The sequence below is a fragment of the Myotis nattereri genome (genome assembly GCF_964212035.1).
Source record: "Myotis nattereri genome assembly, chromosome: 11".
NCBI lineage: Eukaryota > Metazoa > Chordata > Mammalia > Chiroptera > Vespertilionidae > Myotis > Myotis nattereri.
The window spans coordinates 83,132,053-83,149,749 of record NC_138086.1 but is presented as its reverse complement, the minus strand read 5'-3'; the positions used below and the strand labels follow the sequence as shown (position 1 = coordinate 83,149,749).

The 17,697-nt window shown below is 66.2% G+C and overlaps 1 protein-coding gene across 1 annotated transcript in view; it reads left to right on the top strand.

Moving 5' to 3' along the window:
- Window positions 1–760: 760 nt before the first annotated feature.
- Window positions 761–17,697, top strand: part of ADCY1 (adenylate cyclase 1) — a gene marked incomplete at its 5' end in the record, with an annotated part of 36,376 nt that continues 19,439 nt past the window's right edge. The window contains 7 exons of the mRNA XM_081101898.1: window positions 761–1,408; window positions 5,172–5,321; window positions 8,630–8,748; window positions 9,821–9,932; window positions 15,284–15,411; window positions 16,548–16,706; window positions 17,191–17,332. Of these exons, the coding sequence (XP_080958024.1) occupies window positions 761–1,408; window positions 5,172–5,321; window positions 8,630–8,748; window positions 9,821–9,932; window positions 15,284–15,411; window positions 16,548–16,706; window positions 17,191–17,332 (1,458 nt within the window). The remainder of the gene's footprint in view (window positions 1,409–5,171; window positions 5,322–8,629; window positions 8,749–9,820; window positions 9,933–15,283; window positions 15,412–16,547; window positions 16,707–17,190; window positions 17,333–17,697) is intronic.

Sequence of the window (17,697 nt, the reverse complement as noted above, 5' to 3'; positions counted from 1 at the left end):
GGTCTCCCCTCCACTGGGGTTCCAGCTCCCCCTCGGGGCGAACTGCAGCGCCCCTCACCGTCCTGTCCGCCCCCGCCCCCCCCCAGCCTCACACCGGCTTCCTAACCCCTGGCTCCAGGGCCCTCCCCTGGCTCACACCCGCCCCGGCCCGGCCGCGCTCCTGGAGACCTCAGCACCCCCCCCGTCCCCCGTCCCCCCTCCCCCCGTCCCCCCTCCCCCCGTCCCGCCCCTCCAACCCCCCCCCCCCATCGCCCGCCGCCACCCTCTTCCCGCCGGGTCCTGGGCGTCGCTTCTGGGGCTCGCAGGACCCTGGGCGCGGGCAGCACCTCGTCATACGGGGAAACGCGCCCGGAGGATCGACCGGTGGGAACGCGCGGGGTTCCAGCACGTTTAACGCCCAAGGGACGCTGCAGGGCACCCACCGCGCGAGCGGGGAAACGCGCCGCGAAGCCGGGGCCTCAGGTCACGCGACCCGCCCGGCGGCTCGGGCGCGGGGGGCGAGGAGGGGACGCGCGGGGGCCGTGCGCGCCCGGCCGGCGGCTCGGGACGGGCAGTCGCGTCGGCACCGCGGCGGCGGGAGGACCCGGCGGGGGCGCGGGGCGCCAGTGCGCAGGCGCGGCGGCGGGAGGGGACGCGCTCGGGGCGCGCGCGCGGGCAGCCGGCGCCCCATCTCGGCCCGCCCGCCGGCGCCTCGCCGCCCGCCCGTCCGCCCGCCCGGCGCCCCGGCCGGCGAGGGGCGCGCCCGCTGCATGGCGCTGAGATGGCGGGGGCGCCGCGCGGCCCAGGCGGCCCAGGCGGAGGCGGCGGCGGCGGCGGCGGAGGCGGAGGCGCGGGCGAGCCGGGGGGCGCCGATCAGACGACCGGACCCCGCGGCCGGCGCGGGCTGCGGGCGTGCGGCGAGGAGTTCGCGTGCCCCGAGCTGGAGGCGCTGTTCCGCGGCTACGCGCTGCGGCTGGAGCAGGCGGCCGCGCTCAAGGCGCTGGCGGTGCTGAGCCTGCTGGCGGGCGCGCTGGCGCTGGGCGAGCTGCTGGGCGCGCGGGGCGCGGCGCGGGGCCTGGCCGGGGGCTCGCACCCCGTGCACTTCGTGCTCTTCCTGGCGCTGCTCGTGGCCACCAACGTGCGCGCGCTGCCGGCGCCGCGGCTGCAGCAGGTCGGGCGCCTGGCGCTGCTCCTCAGCCTCACCTTCGCGCTGCTCGGCTGCCCCTTCGCGCCCGGCGCCGCCGGGGTCCCCGCCGGGGCGGCCGCGGACCAGGGCGTGTGGCCGCTGCTCCTGGTCACCTTCGTGGCCTACGCGCTGCTGCCCGTGGGCGGCCCGCTGGCCGTCGGCTTCGGGCTCGCGGTGGCCGCCTCGCACCTGCTGGTCACGGCCACCTTGGTGCCCGCGCGGCGCCCGCGCCTCTGGAGGACGGTAAGCGCCGCGCCCCTCGGGGCCGGGACCCGCCCGCTCGGGAGGGCCGGGCGCTGGGAGCCGGGCGCGCGTCTCTCCCGTGGGCCGGTGGGGACACGGAGGCCCCGGCGGGGGGCGCGTTCAAGGTCACTGGGGAGTCGGGGACCGCGGGGGCCGGCACCCCGGGGCTGGGCTCCTTTCCGAGTCCAGCGCGCCGCCGGGTGTGGAGCCGGAGACGCGAAGCCGCGCGGATAGCCAGGACCGCCCCAAGGTCAGGCGGCCGTGGGCGGCCCCGCGGGGCTGGAGCCGGGTCCGCCGCCCTCGAGGCGCGCATCCCCGCGGGAGGGACGCGAGTGGGTGCGGAGCGGGGTCTGGGCGGCAGGGTTCCTCCCGGGCTGTGCGCGCGGCCCCGGGCTCCGCGCCTGGGTGCGCCCCGGGGCGCAGAGTCCCCTCCCAGCCCTGAGGCCGGGAGGGACCCTCTCGGGTCCTGAAGGGCGGGGGTTGCGGAGGTCGCGCACTGGCTGCCTTTGGCTCGAGGGTGTGGGAACCGGAGGGGTGGGGCAGGGGAGGGGAGGGGGTGAGGAGGAGCAGGTGGTCGGACCAGACAACCCGTGGGGGATGGGAGCCAGTCAGCTGGGGGGGTGACAGAGGCGCCCCCAGACCCCATGCCCTGGGCACACGTGGTCACAGGACCCTAGGACCCAGTGGAGGGACACGATTCTGGACCTGAGTTCAGGGCCCGGAAAGGGGGCGGGGCTGGGAGGGCGGGAGGATGGCGACCTGGAGGGGCTGGGGGGAGAGGAGGAGAAGTGGGGGTGAGGCAGAGGGCAGGGGAAGGGCCAGGGCTGCTACCGGGTGGGTGGGGGGTGTTGGACCCCTGAGGGTGAGAGAGAGAGAGAGCCCGCGAGCCGAGGAGGAGGCTGGGAGACAGGTGTGCAGGCTGTGTCTGCCTGTGGGCAGGTTGGCGAGGTGCTGGGAGCCATGGTGTGTGAGTGCAGGCACCAGGGCCGGGGAGACCCCCTGGTTCCAACCTGCGCCTGGTTCCCAGGTGGAGCGTCGGCTCGGAGACAGTCCTCGGGTCCAGGGTCACCGTGAAGACGGCCGGGGCCCCATAGGGATGACCAGGCTGCAGGGGGGTGCTCAGGTCACCTGGGTGTTCAGGTTCAAGTGGGCACTGGTTTTAGAGGACTTGCCCCTGGGGGCTGACCCCGGGCAGGTCCTGGGCTCCTTCTCCAGGTGAGCAGCTCCGTGACCGGGCAGCCAGGTGCTGGGGGGCTGCCCGGATTGCCTCAGTTTACCTGGGGAATCATCACGGCCGGAGTAGAGGGAAGGTGGGTATGGAGTGTGACTGGGTAGGGTCCCGGGTGACCTGCCTCCCCTAGCCCTCGTGCCCCCCCACCATCTGCCCCTCAGCCCCCCTGTCCTCCCTGACCTCCGCGGGCGCCTGCTTTCCCCGCCCATGCTCCTGGCCAGCTGAGGCCTTGCTCTCAGGAAAAGCCGTGTCTGCCTGGCCCGTGTACAGACCTTGGCTCCTGAACCCCTGGGCTGGGTGACCTGGGCCCCTGGCCCCCCACCTGATGGTGCCCGTCCTGAGGAGATGACCGCCGAGTGCTCCATTGCAGGGGCCCTCGGAGACTGGGAGCTGGAGGTGCCGGCCTCGTGGGAGGGGGTGCGGTGCTGCTTCTCCCAGGGGGATGGGTGTCCCGTGTGTCCCATGTTCTGTGTGTGCCAGACATTGCATGCGGCTGGGAGCCAGGGTGATGGTGTCTCAGGGGAAGGCTGCCTGCAGGGAGTGCGCCCCGCCGCCTGTGGGCACGGTAATAGCTCAGTGCTGGTTAATATTGACTCTGCAGAAGCACACTGTTTCATACCTGCTGGCCGCCCGGCTGCCACCGGGGCCTTTGCAAAGAGACCGGCATGAGCACCTGCCCAAATGCAGCACACAGTCTGTCACAGGACAGACCCGCCTGGCCACTCGGACCCGGCCCAGGCCCAGGCACAGCTGCCCCATCTGGCGGGTGGCACCAGGTCCAGGCACCACAGAAGCTCACCCGCACCGGCTCCCAGCTCCGAGACGGCACCCGGCTGTCCAAGGTCACAGTGAGGATGACAGGGCCGCCTGGAGACCATCAGGCCACTGGGGCTGTTCAGGGCCAGGGTGGGCCCTGTCCTTGGAGGACTGTCCACTCCCGTGTGCCCAGGGCCGGGGAGCTGTTCCACTCTCCGCTGGAGGCATGGTCTCCAGGGGGAGTGTCCCCTCGCGTCTGCCTGAGGTGCGGTGTGTGCACCCACCGGGCAGGTGCGTGTGAGACTGACTTGGCCCCGTCCAGCTGGTCGATGACCTAACCCCCGAGATAACAGGCCTTTCAGAGGGACAGGCGGCAGCCATCCCTGAGGGACGAAGAACAGGGACTCGGGAAGCCCAGGGTCCGATGGCCGGGCGCCAGGCGTTTATGGGAAAGGGAAGGGGAACCTTTGCTTCCACAGGAGGAAGGCGTGGCTATGGGTGCAGATCACCTAACAGTGACGCTGAGTCTAAACCAGCGGTTCTCAACCTGGGGGTCGCGGCCCCTTTGGGGGTCGAACGACCCTCTCACAGGGGTCGCCTAAGGCCATCGGAAAACACAGACATAATTACATATTGTTTTTGTGATTAAGCACTCTGCTTTAATGATGTTCATTGTGTAACAGTGACATTGGGGGTCACCCCCACATGAGGAGCTGGATTACGGGGTCCGGCATCGGGAAGGTTGAGAGCCGCTGGTCTAAACCGTGTTTCTAGTTTTCAGTCTATGGGCATCCCACCCCCTGTTATCCTTGCTCACAGCCTCTTGGGGACACTGTTGCTTTAGGCCCCAGCAAAGGCTGCTTGGCCTGTTAGGACATCCACGTGGAGGAATGAGACTGCAGCTCCGGCTCCATTTTATTTTGTCGTTTTATTTGTTTATTTTAAAAAATACTTTTATTGACGTCAGAGAGGGAGGGAGAGGGAGAGGGGGAGAGAGGAATGCCAGTGCTGAGAGAGAATCCTGGATCGGCCGCCTCCTGCACGCCCCGTCCTGGGGATCGAGCCCGAAACCTGGGCATGTGCTCTGGCCGGGAATCGAACTGTGACCTCCTGGTTCACGGGTCGATGCTCAGCCCCTGAGCCACCCGGTTGGGCTGCGGCTCCATTTTCAAGTGGGTCTGTCCATATGGTTCACACGCACTCACTCTTGTCCTTGGGGATGTCATCTGAGTGCTGGGGCTTATCGATTCGCGTCCCACGGTCTGTCGCGAACGCAGGCGGAAGTCACTGCGAATGCAGCAGGTCTGTCTGTCCATGCCCTGGGGGTCATGCGCCTGAGGCTGCCCCAGTCACCTGAGGCTGCAGGCTGCCAGGGCCGCTCCCACCCACCTGCATCCCTGCCCAGGTGGACCTGCCTCCCCTCTGCTGTCCTGCAGTCACCCCGTCAGGGGTCCCGCCCTCCCACGCCTGGTTCCTGGCAGGAGCCTGTGACCGTGGCCTGGGGCCTGCGGGCCACGGAGCTGGTGCTGGTTTTGTCCTGTCATCGCGAGCGAGGCAGCCCTTCTGGTCAGTCCAGGAGCAGCGGCCCTGGAACCTTCCGGAAAAGCCCGAGTTTCTCGGACACAGGAGCCGTCCTTGTCTGCAGGGACGGGACAGGGTTCGGAATGGCTTCCAGGACCCGCGGGCGCCGTGGCCCCTCCCGAGCTGCCCGTGGAGGGGGTTGGGGAGCGCCCGCCTCGCGGGGCCCCTGCCCACGCTCTGTCTTCTCCCCTCCAGCTCGCCGCCAACGCCCTGCTCTTCCTGGGCGTGAACATGTACGGCGTGTGCGTGAGGGTCCTGGCCGAGCGCGCCCAGCGCAGGGCCTTCCTGCAGGCGCGTACCTGCATCGAGGACCGGCTGCGGCTGGAGGACGAGAACGAGAAGCAGGTGGGTGGCGGTCCCTGCGCGGCGCCCTCTCCGGTGAGTCCAGCCTCCCCCCTTCCCCCGGCTCATGTCCCCTGGGTTAGGGTTAGGGTCGCGTCCCACTTGCGGGACCTTCTCCGTGGATGGAGGTGCGGCCTGCAGGTCAGTCCGGGACAGCTGTCTCCCTGGGGGGCCTGGTCCCGCGTCCCCCGCACGCAGGTCCCCGCCCTGCCTCGCTGGTCGGACTGCTTTCAGCACAGGGAGCCCTGTCCTGGGCTCCTGGGCACCCGCAGGCTCAGGTTAGGCTCCGGGTCGCCCGGCAGGCCCAGAGCAGCCCGGAGGTGGCCGAGCAGCACGTCCAGCCCCGTCCAGCCCTGCCCCGTGTCGGGGTGGCCCCGGCCACATGGGTGTTGCGGTCTCTGCTTTCATGTTTCAACTCATGAACAGAGCAGTTCAGCTCAGGAGCCCCTGCGGGAGGTGCACCCCAGTTCTGGGTGACGGGCGGGTGCGGGGCCAGCTCTGGGGTGATCGCTGTGGGTAGGGGTGCCCGTGGTGCCGGCAGCAGGAGATGCCGGGCGGCCGGGACAGGCTCTTTAAGCGAGTCCAGGCCTCTGCTTCCCGACTGAGCATAAAGGAACTTGGTTCTGTCTTGTGACCTGGGAACCCGCTGGTTGGAGAGCTACTCGCAGCGGTTCTCAGCCTGCTGGCCCTTTAAGTACAGTTCCTCATGTGACCCAGCCATACAATTATTGTCGTTGCCACGTCATAACTGTCATGTTGCTACTGTGATGAATCGAAATGTAAATATCTGATATGCAGGATGGTCTTAGGCGACCCCTGGGAAAGGGTCGTTTGACCCCCAAAGGGGTCGTGACCCACAGGTTGAGAACCGCCGGCTTACTGGCTTGGGAAGGAGAATGAAGCGAGTGGCAGAGGGGGCAGTGGCAGAGGGGGCAGGGCATCCCACCGTCTCAGGTCTCCTCACCCTAAAAGGGCCTGGGAAGAGAGGGCGGCAGGAAGGGGCGTCCCGGCCACAGGTGGAGGCGCTAAACACAGATAGTAGGAGGCTCTCAGCACTGATCTGAAGCCAGAGTGTGTGGGGCTGAGGCAGAACCGACCGGACCGGTTCCCAGAACCGCGTCAGTCCCCCACCGACTCCAGAACAGCCTCCGGCCTTGAAAACGCTGACTCAGCAGGAAAGGGGGAGGAAGCCCCTGGCCGGAAGGTCAGCATTCGAGGCGGACACCCCAGGGAAACGTGCTGTCTCAGGGCCGTCCTGAGGCGGGACCACAGGGTGCAGACTGGGTCATGGTCCGCGGGCCGAGGGGCGGGGGGCTGGGCCACCTGGCTTACCCGCCCCCTCCCCCCTCCCCACGAGGACTCCTGAGGGCTCCCGCTGGGCCGCTGAATATGGGAGCCTCGATTCCTGGCCTGAGTGTCCGGGCGCTGCTGGGCCGATGGCGGCCACCTGTTTCGTTGGCTGAAAATTGTGAAACCGTTTTCTAAAGTGTCTAACGTTTTTCTTAAAAAATTTTCTTTATTGATTTCAGAGAGGAAGGGAGAGGGAGAGGGAGATAGAAACATCCATGATGAGAGAGAATCATGGATCGGCTGCCTCCTGCACGCCCCCCACGGGGAATCCAGCCTGCACCCCGGCCTGTGCCCTGAGCAGGAATCGAACCCTGACCTCCTGGCTCAGAGGTCGACGCTCAGCCCCTGAGCCCGCCGGCCGGGCCGAGTGACTAAGGCTTTTCATTCTCAGCGCCCTGTCTGTCTGCGTCGCCAGCGCGGGTGGCGTCTCTGTCTTTCGTTGTCCCCGTTCCAGCAGGTGTGTTGGGCCGTCGTTGTGGCTTTAATGTCCTTTTCTCTCCTCCATGGGCTGGGCCTCCAGGGCTGTGTGGACGGGGCGTGGCGGGCTCAGCGTCGGCGCGAGTGCACTGCTGGTGGTGGGGGGGCTCTCTCGGGACGCTCCCCACCCGGACGAGGAAGGTCCCCCCGCCTCCCGAATCCCCGAGACTTTTCATCACGAGTGGGTGTTGAATTTTGCCGTTTCCCCCCTAGATCGTTGCCTGTGATTTTTGTCGTTGCCCGTATGGCATCGAGTGATGTCTCAGGGTTGAACTGCATTGTGTCCCTGGCGGACGCCTGAGCCAGGCTCTGAGGTGTTGGCTGAAATGCTGGGAACGGGCAGAGGTTTCCCCTCGTGTTCTTGAGGGCCCCTGGGCCGCGGTCTCCTCGTCCTGTCTTGCCTGGTGCTGGTGTGAGGGCCTGGGGGCTCCCTCAGCCTCCGTGGCAGGTCGGAGGGTTCGTGCTCGTCCTTCGTCCGGTGCTTGGTTACCGGCCGGTGAAACCACCCGGCTCTGGGGGCTTCTTCCTGGGAGTTTTTAAATGAAGAAACCAACCTCTTTCATGGTCACAGAGCTATTCGAGTCTGTCGGTCACAGCACTGACTACATTCCGGGAAGTTGTAGTTCCTGCTTTTCGGGGACCCGTGTGTTTCTCCCCAACTGTCAAACTTGTGTGTGGAGAGCGGGTCCCAGTCCCTTGGGTCAGGCGTGACATCCTTCGTTGGTTTTGCTGGAGGTTGGTGAGTTGTTTCATTGAGGGGCTGCTGGGGGGCAGTGAGATGGGGTTCGCTACCCCCCCACCCCCGCCTCCCCAACTCCACGTGGGATCTAAACTCTGCTCCTTGGTTGTCTCCCCAAACCTGAGAGAGGAGCCTCAGACCGTGAGCCTGGAGGTCAGGGCCAGCGGCAGGAGGTCGGGGAGGACCCTGGGAGGGGAGGGCAGGGCTGGGTGAGGAGGGTGAGGCCCAGGAGGGGGGCGGAGCCCCGAGAAGCCCGATGTTCCTCCTGCCCTGGGGGTGGGGGGAGTGGAGACCAGGGGAAACCAGAGGAGGGACCAGGAGGAAACGCCCTGCTGCCTCCAAAGCCCTCACCTCGCGAGGACAGGGCCCCGTCTGCCCGGGGCAGGGCCTCCCAGGACGGCTCCGTGGCCTCTCGGTGTGGCAGGGGGTGAGGAGCAGGGCTGGGGGCGGGTTCCTTCCCGTGACTGCTTCCTGGAGAAGCCGAGTGCACGGGGGGAGGCACGGGGCTGTGGGGAGACACGAGTGGCTGGGTGTTCCGGGGGCACCTGCCCAGGATTCTGGGATTGAGGTCCCTGTGCAGTGACCAGCCAGGCCTGCGCACCACCACCAGGCTCTGGGGCCAGGCGGGGGCTGCAGGACGGTCCACGTGCTGCTGGCTCGGGAGGAGGGCTGAGCCCTTGTCCGGGGCAGATGCCTGGAGGATGCACAGGGAGGGCCCACGCAGCACCACCGTCTCTCCATCCAGGAGCGGCTGCTCATGAGCCTCCTGCCCCGGAACGTTGCCATGGAGATGAAGGAGGACTTCCTGAAGCCCCCGGAGAGGATTTTCCACAAGATTTACATCCAGCGGCATGACAACGTGAGGTAGTGCGCTGGCCCGTGGCCGAGAGCCTGGGAGCTGAGGTGGGGGTGATGGAGGAGGTGATGGAGGAGGTGGAGGTGATGGAGGAGGTGATGGAGGAGGAGATGGAGGAGGTGAAGGTGATGGAGGAGGTGGAGGTGATGGAGGAGGTGGAGGTGATGGAGGAGGTGGAGGTGATGGAGGAGGTGATGGAGGTGATGAAGGAGGTGGAGGGGATGGAGGAGGTGGAGGGGATGGAGGAGGAGATGGAGGAGGAGATGGAGGAGGTGATGGAAGTGATGGAGGAGGTGGAGGAGGTAGAGGTGATGGAGGAGGAGATGGAGGAGGTGATGGAGGAGGTAGAGGTGATGGAGGAGGTGGAGGTGATGGAGGAGGTGATGGAGGAGGAGGTGATGGAGGAGATGGAGGAGGTGGAGGAGGTGATGGAGGAGGTGATGGAGGAGGTGGGGGTGATGGAGGAGGAGATGGAGGAGGAGATGGAGGAGGTGATGGAGGAGGTGATGGAGGAGGTGGAGGGGATGGAGGAGGTGAAGGTGATGGAGGAGGTGATGGAGGAGGAGGTGGAGGAGGTGATGGAGGAGATGGAGGAGATAATGGAGGAGGTGATGGAGGAGGATAGTTGTCCCCCTAGAGAGGGTCCCCTGAAGACCAGGAGGGAGAGGCCACGGTGTGGGCCAGGGTTTGAGCCCAGGCAGGAGGAGCTTCCCCTCTGGGCACTCGGTTCATCATCACACCCCTGAGATCTGCCAGCATCGCACCTCGACTTTGTGAGGAAATGGAGGCTCAGAAAGTGAGGCGAGTGGGCGGAGGTCCCCGACAGGGCCCGGCGGGGCTGAGGCTGGACCAGGGCCAGGGGCCTCTGAGCGGCTGCAGTGTCTCCTGCCTCTGTGACACCAGAGTCTGTGGTCCTTCCGACCTCAGTCTTTTCTCCTGTGAAATGGGAGGAAGAAGCCGTGGCTTCCAGTCTGGGTTGAGGAAGAAGCAGGAAGATGTGCTTCAAGGTGACTGTGAAGGGCAGCTGCATGCGGCAGCCTGGTCTGAGGCGAGCGGTGACGGGCATCCCCTGTCTTGCAGCATCCTCTTCGCGGACATCGTGGGCTTCACAGGGCTGGCGTCGCAGTGCACGGCCCAGGAGCTGGTCAAGCTGCTCAACGAGCTCTTTGGCAAGTTCGACGAGCTGGCCACGGTAAGTGTTGCCACGGTAAGTGTTGCCACGGTAAGTGCTGCCACAGGAAGTGCGGCCACGGTAAGTGCTGCCACAGTAGGTGCTGCCACGGGAAGGGCGGCCACGGGAAGTGTGGCCACGGGAAGCGCAGGAACTGGTCCGGGGTCTGTGAGGGGCTGTGGCCTGGACAGATGGGCAGAGGTTGGCTCACCGACTCGGTTCCCGGGACCACCTGTGGGTTTGCAGGGGAAGGAGGCGGGCACTGCCCAGCCCGCGCAGAGTGGTTGGGAGACTCCCTGCCTGTGGGCGCCTCCCAGAGGGTCCTCCCCGGGCGGGGCCTTGGCGGGGGCCTGGGCCCGGCCGAGCCGGCTCCTGTCTTGGTCTGATCTTCGGGGAGGGTGTCCGTCTCCTCCACGCCTGACGTCAGCGCGGCTGGGTCGTGGGTGCTTTTCACCAAGTTGAGGACGTTTCCTTTTATTCTCATTTTGCGAGTTTCTGTCAGGAACGGATGCTGGCTTTTGTCCAGCGTGTGTTTGCGTCTGTTGCGACGGTCACGCGGTGTTCCCCTTCTAGTTCCTGTTGACGACTCGCAGACGCAGGCGGATGTTAGGACGGCCTTGTCCCCGGACAGCGGGCCGCGGGCGGCGGGCCGTTTGATGTGTTGTTGGCTTTGATTTGCTCAGGTTTTGTTGCGAGTTTTTCCGTCTGCGATCCTGATGGATGTCCCTCCGGCTCCCTTGCCCCGTGTGGGGTCAGGGTCATGCGTGCTCGCCCCGCAGGGCCCGGGCGTCCTCCGGCCGGCTTCCGGGAATCTGCGCAGAACGGGGTCGTCTCCTGCCTGAGCGTGTGGCCGCGTTTCGTGGTGGAGCCGTCGGGCAAGGAGCTTCATCTGAGGAGCTTTTAGCTACAAACCCAGTTTCCCAGACACGGCCCCGGCCTCTGCGCTGCCTTGAGGAGCGTGGCGGTCCTTTTATTTCCGAGGAATCTGTCCGTTTAACCGAAGTTGTCAGCATCATTCAAGTTGCTCGCAGTGTTTCTCGTCACCCCAAGGTCTGTAGACTCGGGCTACCTCTCTTGTTCCTGATTTCGGTAATTGGTGTCTCCGTTTCTCTTTCTTGATCATTCTGCCTGGAGGTTTGCCAGCTTTAGTTAGTTATTTTATTTTATTTCTGAAAATATATTTTATTGATTTTTACAGAAAGGAAGGGAGAGGGATAGAGAGTTAGAAACGTCAGTGAGAGAGAAACATCGATCAGCTGCCTCATACACACCCCCCACTGGGGATGTGCCTGCAACCAAGGTAAATGCCCTTGACCAGAGTCGAACCCGGGACCCTTCAGTCCGCAGGCCGATGCTCTATCCACTGCGCCAAACCGATTAGGGCTTTATTGATTTTTTTAAAAAAGAACTTGCTTTTGGTTCCATTGATGCAGCGGTTCTCAACCTGTGGGTCGCGACCCCTTTGGCGGTCGAACGACCCTTTCACAGGGGTCGCCTAAGGCCATCCTGCATATCAGGTATTTACATGACGATTCATAACAGTAGCCACATTACAGTTATGAAGTAGCAACGACAATAATGTTATGGTTGGGTCACATGAGGAGCTGTATTTAAAGGCCAGAAGGTTGAGAACCACTGCATTGATGTCTCTGATCTTCTATTCTAATAAATTCCTGTCCGATTTGTGTTATTTTGTTTCTTTTGCTTATTTTGGTTTTAAATTGCTCTTGTAGTTTCTTTAAAAATATTTTATTGATTTCAGAGAGGAAGGGAGAGGGAGAGAGAAACATCAGTGATGAGAGAATCACGGATCGGCTGCCTCCTGCACGCCCCCCACTGGGGATGGAGCCCGCACCCCAGGCCTGTGCCCGACCCGGAACCGAACCCGGGCCCTCAGTCCGCGGAGCCACACCTGCCAGGGCTCTCCTTGCAGTTTCTTAAGGTGGAAGCCGAGGCCACGCGTTTGAGGCCGTTTTCTCTTCTGACAAACGTTCGGCTGCGAACTTCCGCGCCCGGACGGAGGGTGTGGGCGGCGGCCGGGCTCTGCCCGTTTCCGTTTTTATTTCACTCAGATATTGATGCTCCTCCCGCTCCTGCAGGGACCCCGGCCCGCAGTGCCGACCGTCCTTTTGTTTCTGTTTCGCTTTGGGCAGTTTCTGGGGCGGAGCCTGGGCCCCCCTCTTCTCTCCTGCCGCCCCTGCCCCCTCCCGTCCTGTGGCCCCCTCCCCCCGCCCCCGGCCCGGCTCAGTCGGATCCCCTCTGGCTGAGGTGACCGCACAGAGCCCCATCGCCCCATCGCCCCATCGCCCCATCGCCCCATCGCCCCATCGCCTCCTCTCCGCTCTTCCCTCTGCTCCTCTGGCCCGGGGGGAGCGGCACGGGTTGAATCCGTCTTCACGGCCCTTTTCCAAACGCGTTTCACGGCACGTGAATCCTGCTGAGGAGGGAGGGGTTGGCCCGGCTGTGCCGTCGCCCTCGTGCCCGCGTGCAGGGCGTGGGCGTCCCACGCGGCGGGGAAGGCACGCACAGCTGCGGGGCGGCCGCGGCGGCACAGACACGGGCTGTTTGCCTTGGGCTCCCGAGCGGCGGGCGGCTTGTTTGTCCCTTCTCCGCGCTGGCGGCTGCGGACGTGCCGGGTTCCCGGCCTTTCCCCCACTCACCGGCTCCATCTCCCACCCGCGTTTGCTCTGTGCCCACGTACGTGCGGGCGCTGGTCACGCCCCTTGGATTCGGGGGCAACACCTGTCTGGGCTCAGTCTTGCTCCCTCACCTGTGGGGGGAAGGGCCGGCTGGAGGCCCGTTTTCTTAGTGGGAAAGGGAATGAACTGGGTGGAGCAGGTGCCTCTACGGCGGGTTCCCGGGGGCTTGGCGCGGCGAGGGGAGCTCTCCGTGTGCGGGCCAGTGACGCACCCCGGTCGTCAGCGGGCCACCTGCCTGGTCCCGGCCCTGGACTAGCTCCTCGGGGTGCCGGGCGATGGGAGCCTGTGTCCCTGGCTCTGGTCGTCACCCCACCCTTCAGAGGCTGTTCCCAGGGAGACCCTGCCCTCTGTTGCATGTTCTCGGCCCCAGTGTGGCTCTTCCCGCACGTGAGAGAGGACCCGTGGGACCTCAGACCGTGCAGGTGACGCACACACGTCACTGGGCCGTTGGGAGGCTGGACAGGAGGGGGCGCCTTTCCTAGCAGGTCACTAACATAATGCAACATTGTATCAGCCCCAGGTGTGTTTAGACACTTACATGCAACATTGTATCCATTCCCGTGTATAGCTTCCTGGTTACTCACATGCCTTAGGAAGCGATGGCCCCAGTAGGTCTAGTGCCCACCTGGCTCCGTGCAGTTATTACCGTATTATCGACTCTGTTCTGCATTCTCTACAGTGACCCTGGGTTTCTGTAATTTTCCCTCCTCAGCAGGAAATAGATCATTTACTGGAAAGCGGGTAGATGCTTGGAAGTCCCGGTGCCTGTCATTTGCATGGGGGGTCACCCCACCCCGGCCCCCAGGAAAACACTCCTCAGCAGTGGGACCCAAATGGGCCACTTCCAGTCCCCTCCAGACCTGCCCACCCTTAGGTGCCCCGGATCCTGGAGTGACCTCCTTCCCAGCATCCCGTCCTCCTGTCGGCCTTTTGGGCTCTAGACCCCGTGAGTCTTCCCGATGGCGTAGAACCCCCTCTCCCTCCTGGGCCTGGGGTGGGTGGGGGCTCAGGGCCTGTTGGGGGCTCTGCCCCCTGGCCCCCTGGCTGCCTGCTCAGGCTGGGCAGGGGCCCACAGACCACACCTGGGAGCCAGGGCAGGAGACCCTCCGGCCTGTCCTCTGCTGCCTCACTGGTGCCCCCTCCCTTCCAGGCCCCTCCCACGGCCTTGTCCCTTCTGTCTCTGCTTTGGCTGGAAACCAGGTTCAGGCATCAGATGCTCCCGCGGGAACCCCAGTATTTTCAGGGAGCGAACACGTCAGAATCCACGAACAGCACGCTCCTGGGTCTCTGGGGCTTGCTCACAGATGCCAGGGCGCTTGAGATGAATAAAACCAGATGATGCATTTAAAAATATATCTTTATTGATTTCAGAGAGGAAGGGAGAGGGAGAGGGAGAGAGAGATTTCAGTGATGAGAGAGAATCATGGACCGGCTGCCTCCTGCACGCCCCACACTGGGGATCGAGCCCGCAACCCCGGCCTGTGCCCTGACCCGGAATCGAACCCTGACCTCCTGGTTCATGGTCGACTTTCAACCACTGAGCCACGCCGGCCGGGCCCAGACGATGCGCTTTATCTCCCCAACCCGCTCTGGGCTGTGGGGCCTGCCGTGGGGCCGGGCTGGGAGGGACTCGCTCTGCGTCTCCAGCCGGGGGCACAGGCGGCTGTGATTGTGCTGCTGTTTAAAGCCCCACCCCCACCCCAGAGGCCGGGGGCCTCGCCTGCCCCGGACGCTCGCATGGCCAGCTGCAGGCCGCCTGCCCCGGACGCTCGCATGGCCAGCTGCAGGCTGCCTGCCCCGGACGCTCGCATGGCCAGCTGCAGGCCGCCTGCCAGAGGATCCTATTCGTCGTTGGCTCGTTAGCGGGAGCACAGAGCGCAGTTGGGTGGAGGCTGTGGGTGTTCGGAGCTGGGTCGGAGCTCTGGGCTCGAGGAGACAGGCGGGGGGCTGACACCGGACGGCAGACACTAGAGAAAAGTGGAAGCAGCCAGGCCTCTCGCCAGTCATTTGTTGTGAGAAATGTCCTGTTACCTCAGAGGTGTCACTTTTGTTAACGTGCGACGGGCTTGCTGTTGTCTCGGGTGAGTGGATGCACCGTGAAGATTTCCCATGTGGCTCCTTGGGGTGACCCCCAGCTGCGACCCCCCAGGAACGTGCTCAGGTGGTGATCCCCAGGTGTGGGGGCGGGGTCAGGACTCTGGCCCACCAGGTGAATCAGATCTGTGGGCCCAGACGTGGGGCCCAGGCTGCAGGGACTGGGAGATGTGTGTGGCCCGCCCTTCCCGGGTGAGGAGGGACCTGGCACGTTTCAGAGGGCGTCACAAGAGGGGCGTGTGCCAGCCCCACGGGGGTGGGAGCCAGGCTGGGGGAGGAGCTGGCGCCCAGGCTGGGCAGGGTCTGTGGGATGGGCCTGGTGAGCGGAGGGACCGGCAGATGGACGCCTGCCTGGAGGAGGCCTGAGGGCAGGTGTGGGGGCGGCATGGGTGCTCCAGGGCCACCCTGATCACAGCCAGGGGGGCCGCCCGCCCTCCCGAGGCTGCGCTGCCCGAGGGGAGTCCCCGGGGGGCGGGGGGACCCTGGTGTGAGTCCCGCCCTGTGGTCTGGTCTCCAGCACCTCGTGGGTGGAAGCTGGGGGGCCCGCCCGGCCGTCCCTGACGCGCCCTCTGCCCGCAGGAGAACCACTGCCGGCGCATCAAGATCCTGGGGGACTGCTACTACTGCGTGTCCGGCCTCACCCAGCCCAAGGCCGACCACGCCCACTGCTGCGTGGAGATGGGCCTGGACATGATCGACACCATCACGTGAGTGCCCGCGGCCGCGGGCCCGTGCATCCCGGCCCGTCTGTCCCGGTGGTCACCTGTGCCGGGGCTGCCGAGACCTGGCCGAGGCGAGGGTGCGAGAGAGCCCCCCTGCTGTGGGGGCTGCGTGACCCCCTCCTTTGGACTCTGTGAGGGACCCCCAGGGCCCGTGTGCACCGTCAGGCGGGAAGTCACCTCGCGGGCGTAGCTGGATGAGAGTCAGGGGGCCGACTGGGGAGTTCCCTTCCTGGGGCGGGGTGGTGGCAGGGGTGCCCTGTGGGGGGCGTCCCTGGGGCACCGGGGCTGGCCTGCCGCTTCCGGTCCTGACCGTGTTGTTCCAGGTGCCAACTGGGGCCCAGTTTGCTTCTCTCCTTCCCTGGGGAAGGAGCTGGGCTTGGAGCTGGGGTTAGCGTCCCTCCTGGAGCCGGGAGCCCTGCTTCTCCCACGGGTTCTGGGCTGCCCTGGGGTCCCGCCCTGGGGTTCTGCCCTGCAGGCCTGACGTCTGTGGATGATGAGATGATTGGGGGGGAGGCTGTCCCCCCTCTGTGCGTGGTCTCCCCCGTCCCAGGGCCTCCCGCGTCCCTCAGCCAGGCTGGAGGTGGGCTGGTCCGTCACCGCTGGGAGGGGGAGAGGCGCCTGGGCCGGGGTCTGATCGCGGTGCCCGCACGTTTTATTGTGTTTTTATGCTGGTGGACAGGGTCACTACCTGCACCCGTAAAGCCCGTAGTTGGGCGGCTTGGGGAGCGCCGGGCCCCCTGCAGGCCGTTCTGCAGCCCCCTCTCCCGAGGCTGAGAGTTCGGGGTCAAACCCGGACGGTTCAGAGCCCCAGGCCGGGCCCCCGGTGGCCGCGCTGTGGCCCTCACGCGGCCGGAGGGCCCCTGTCCGCTCCCGGGACGCAGAGCAGCATCGTTTCCCTCCTGGGCGGCCTGGAGGGCGGGCGGTGCCCTGTGATGGCCGGTGGCTGGGACTGGGGGGCCTCCTGGGCACCGCGGGGGGCTGGGCTCCCCAGGCCGGGGGGCCTCGCGCTCCTGCCCGTCCAGGCACCGAGCTCGGCCGTCGGGGACACCAGGCCCGGACCCTGGGCCTCGGCCGGGAGGGGGCGGACGGCTCCGTGGCCCGACGCCCGTGTCCGTGCGCAGGTCCGTGGCCGAGGCCACCGACGTGAACCTGAACATGCGCGTGGGGCTGCACACGGGCCGCGTGCTCTGCGGCGTCCTGGGCCTGCGCAAGTGGCAGTACGACGTGTGGTCCAACGACGTGACCCTGGCCAACGTCATGGAGACCGCGGGCCTCCCGGGGTGCGTGCGGCCGAGGGCGCTGCTGTGAGATGGGGGGCGGGGGGGGGTCCCCGCAGCCGCCAGCCGCGGGGCGTCTCAAAGTGGGCGGGGCTCTGAGCGGAGCGCCAATGAGGAGGCTCCGGGCGGGCGGCGCTGTCCCCGGTGCTGATTCTGGTGCCGTTCGCTTCCTTCCTTCCGAGGGGCTGGGCTCGGAGCGGGTCCAGATCCCCCGGGCCGGGCCGCGCCTCCCGGGCCCTCGCTGCACGCGCTCTGCTCCCAGGACAGACCCAGAGGCCCAGGCTGACCCCGTGAGGTCGCCCCAAGCTGGGGCGGGGGGTCCCTGTCCTCGCAGCGGGGCTGCAGGGCCGGCCGTGTGTCCGGGGCTGCAGGGCCGGCCGTGTGTCCGGGGCTGCAGGGCCGGCCGTGTGTCCGGGCTGAGCGTGGTGCCGCTCGGACCGGGGCTGGGCCGGGCCCGGGGACGCTGAGCCGCGCGCTCGCCCCGCAGGAAGGTGCACATCACCGAGGCGACGCTGGCCTGTCTGAACGGCGACTACGAGGTGGAGCCCGGCCACGGGCACGAGAGGAACAGCTTCCTGAGAGCTCACAGCATCGAGACCTTCTTCATCGTGCCCTCGCACCGGCGCAAGGTGCGCCCCGGCCTCTCCTCCCGCTGCCTCTGCGGCTCCAGGCTCCCTGGGGCGGGCGTCCCCCACGTCCTGTCGGGGGCTGGCCTTGGCGTGTGCGTGTGTGTGTGTGAGTGTGAGTGTGTGTGTGTGTGTGTGTGTCAGGGGGAGGCACTCTGATCTCTGAGCCCTGGGTCCGTGGTGCCTCCCCAGGCCTTCACTGCCTCTTGTGCAAAACAGGTTAGAGACACCCTGCAGGGGTCAGGGATGGGGGCCCACAGCAGGACGGTGGCCAGCTTATGTGGGCGCTCGAGGCGATGTGGACAGGGTGCAGGGTGACCAGGTCATGTCCAGGGCTCAGGTGAGGGGCACTGGGCTGAGGAGGGAGG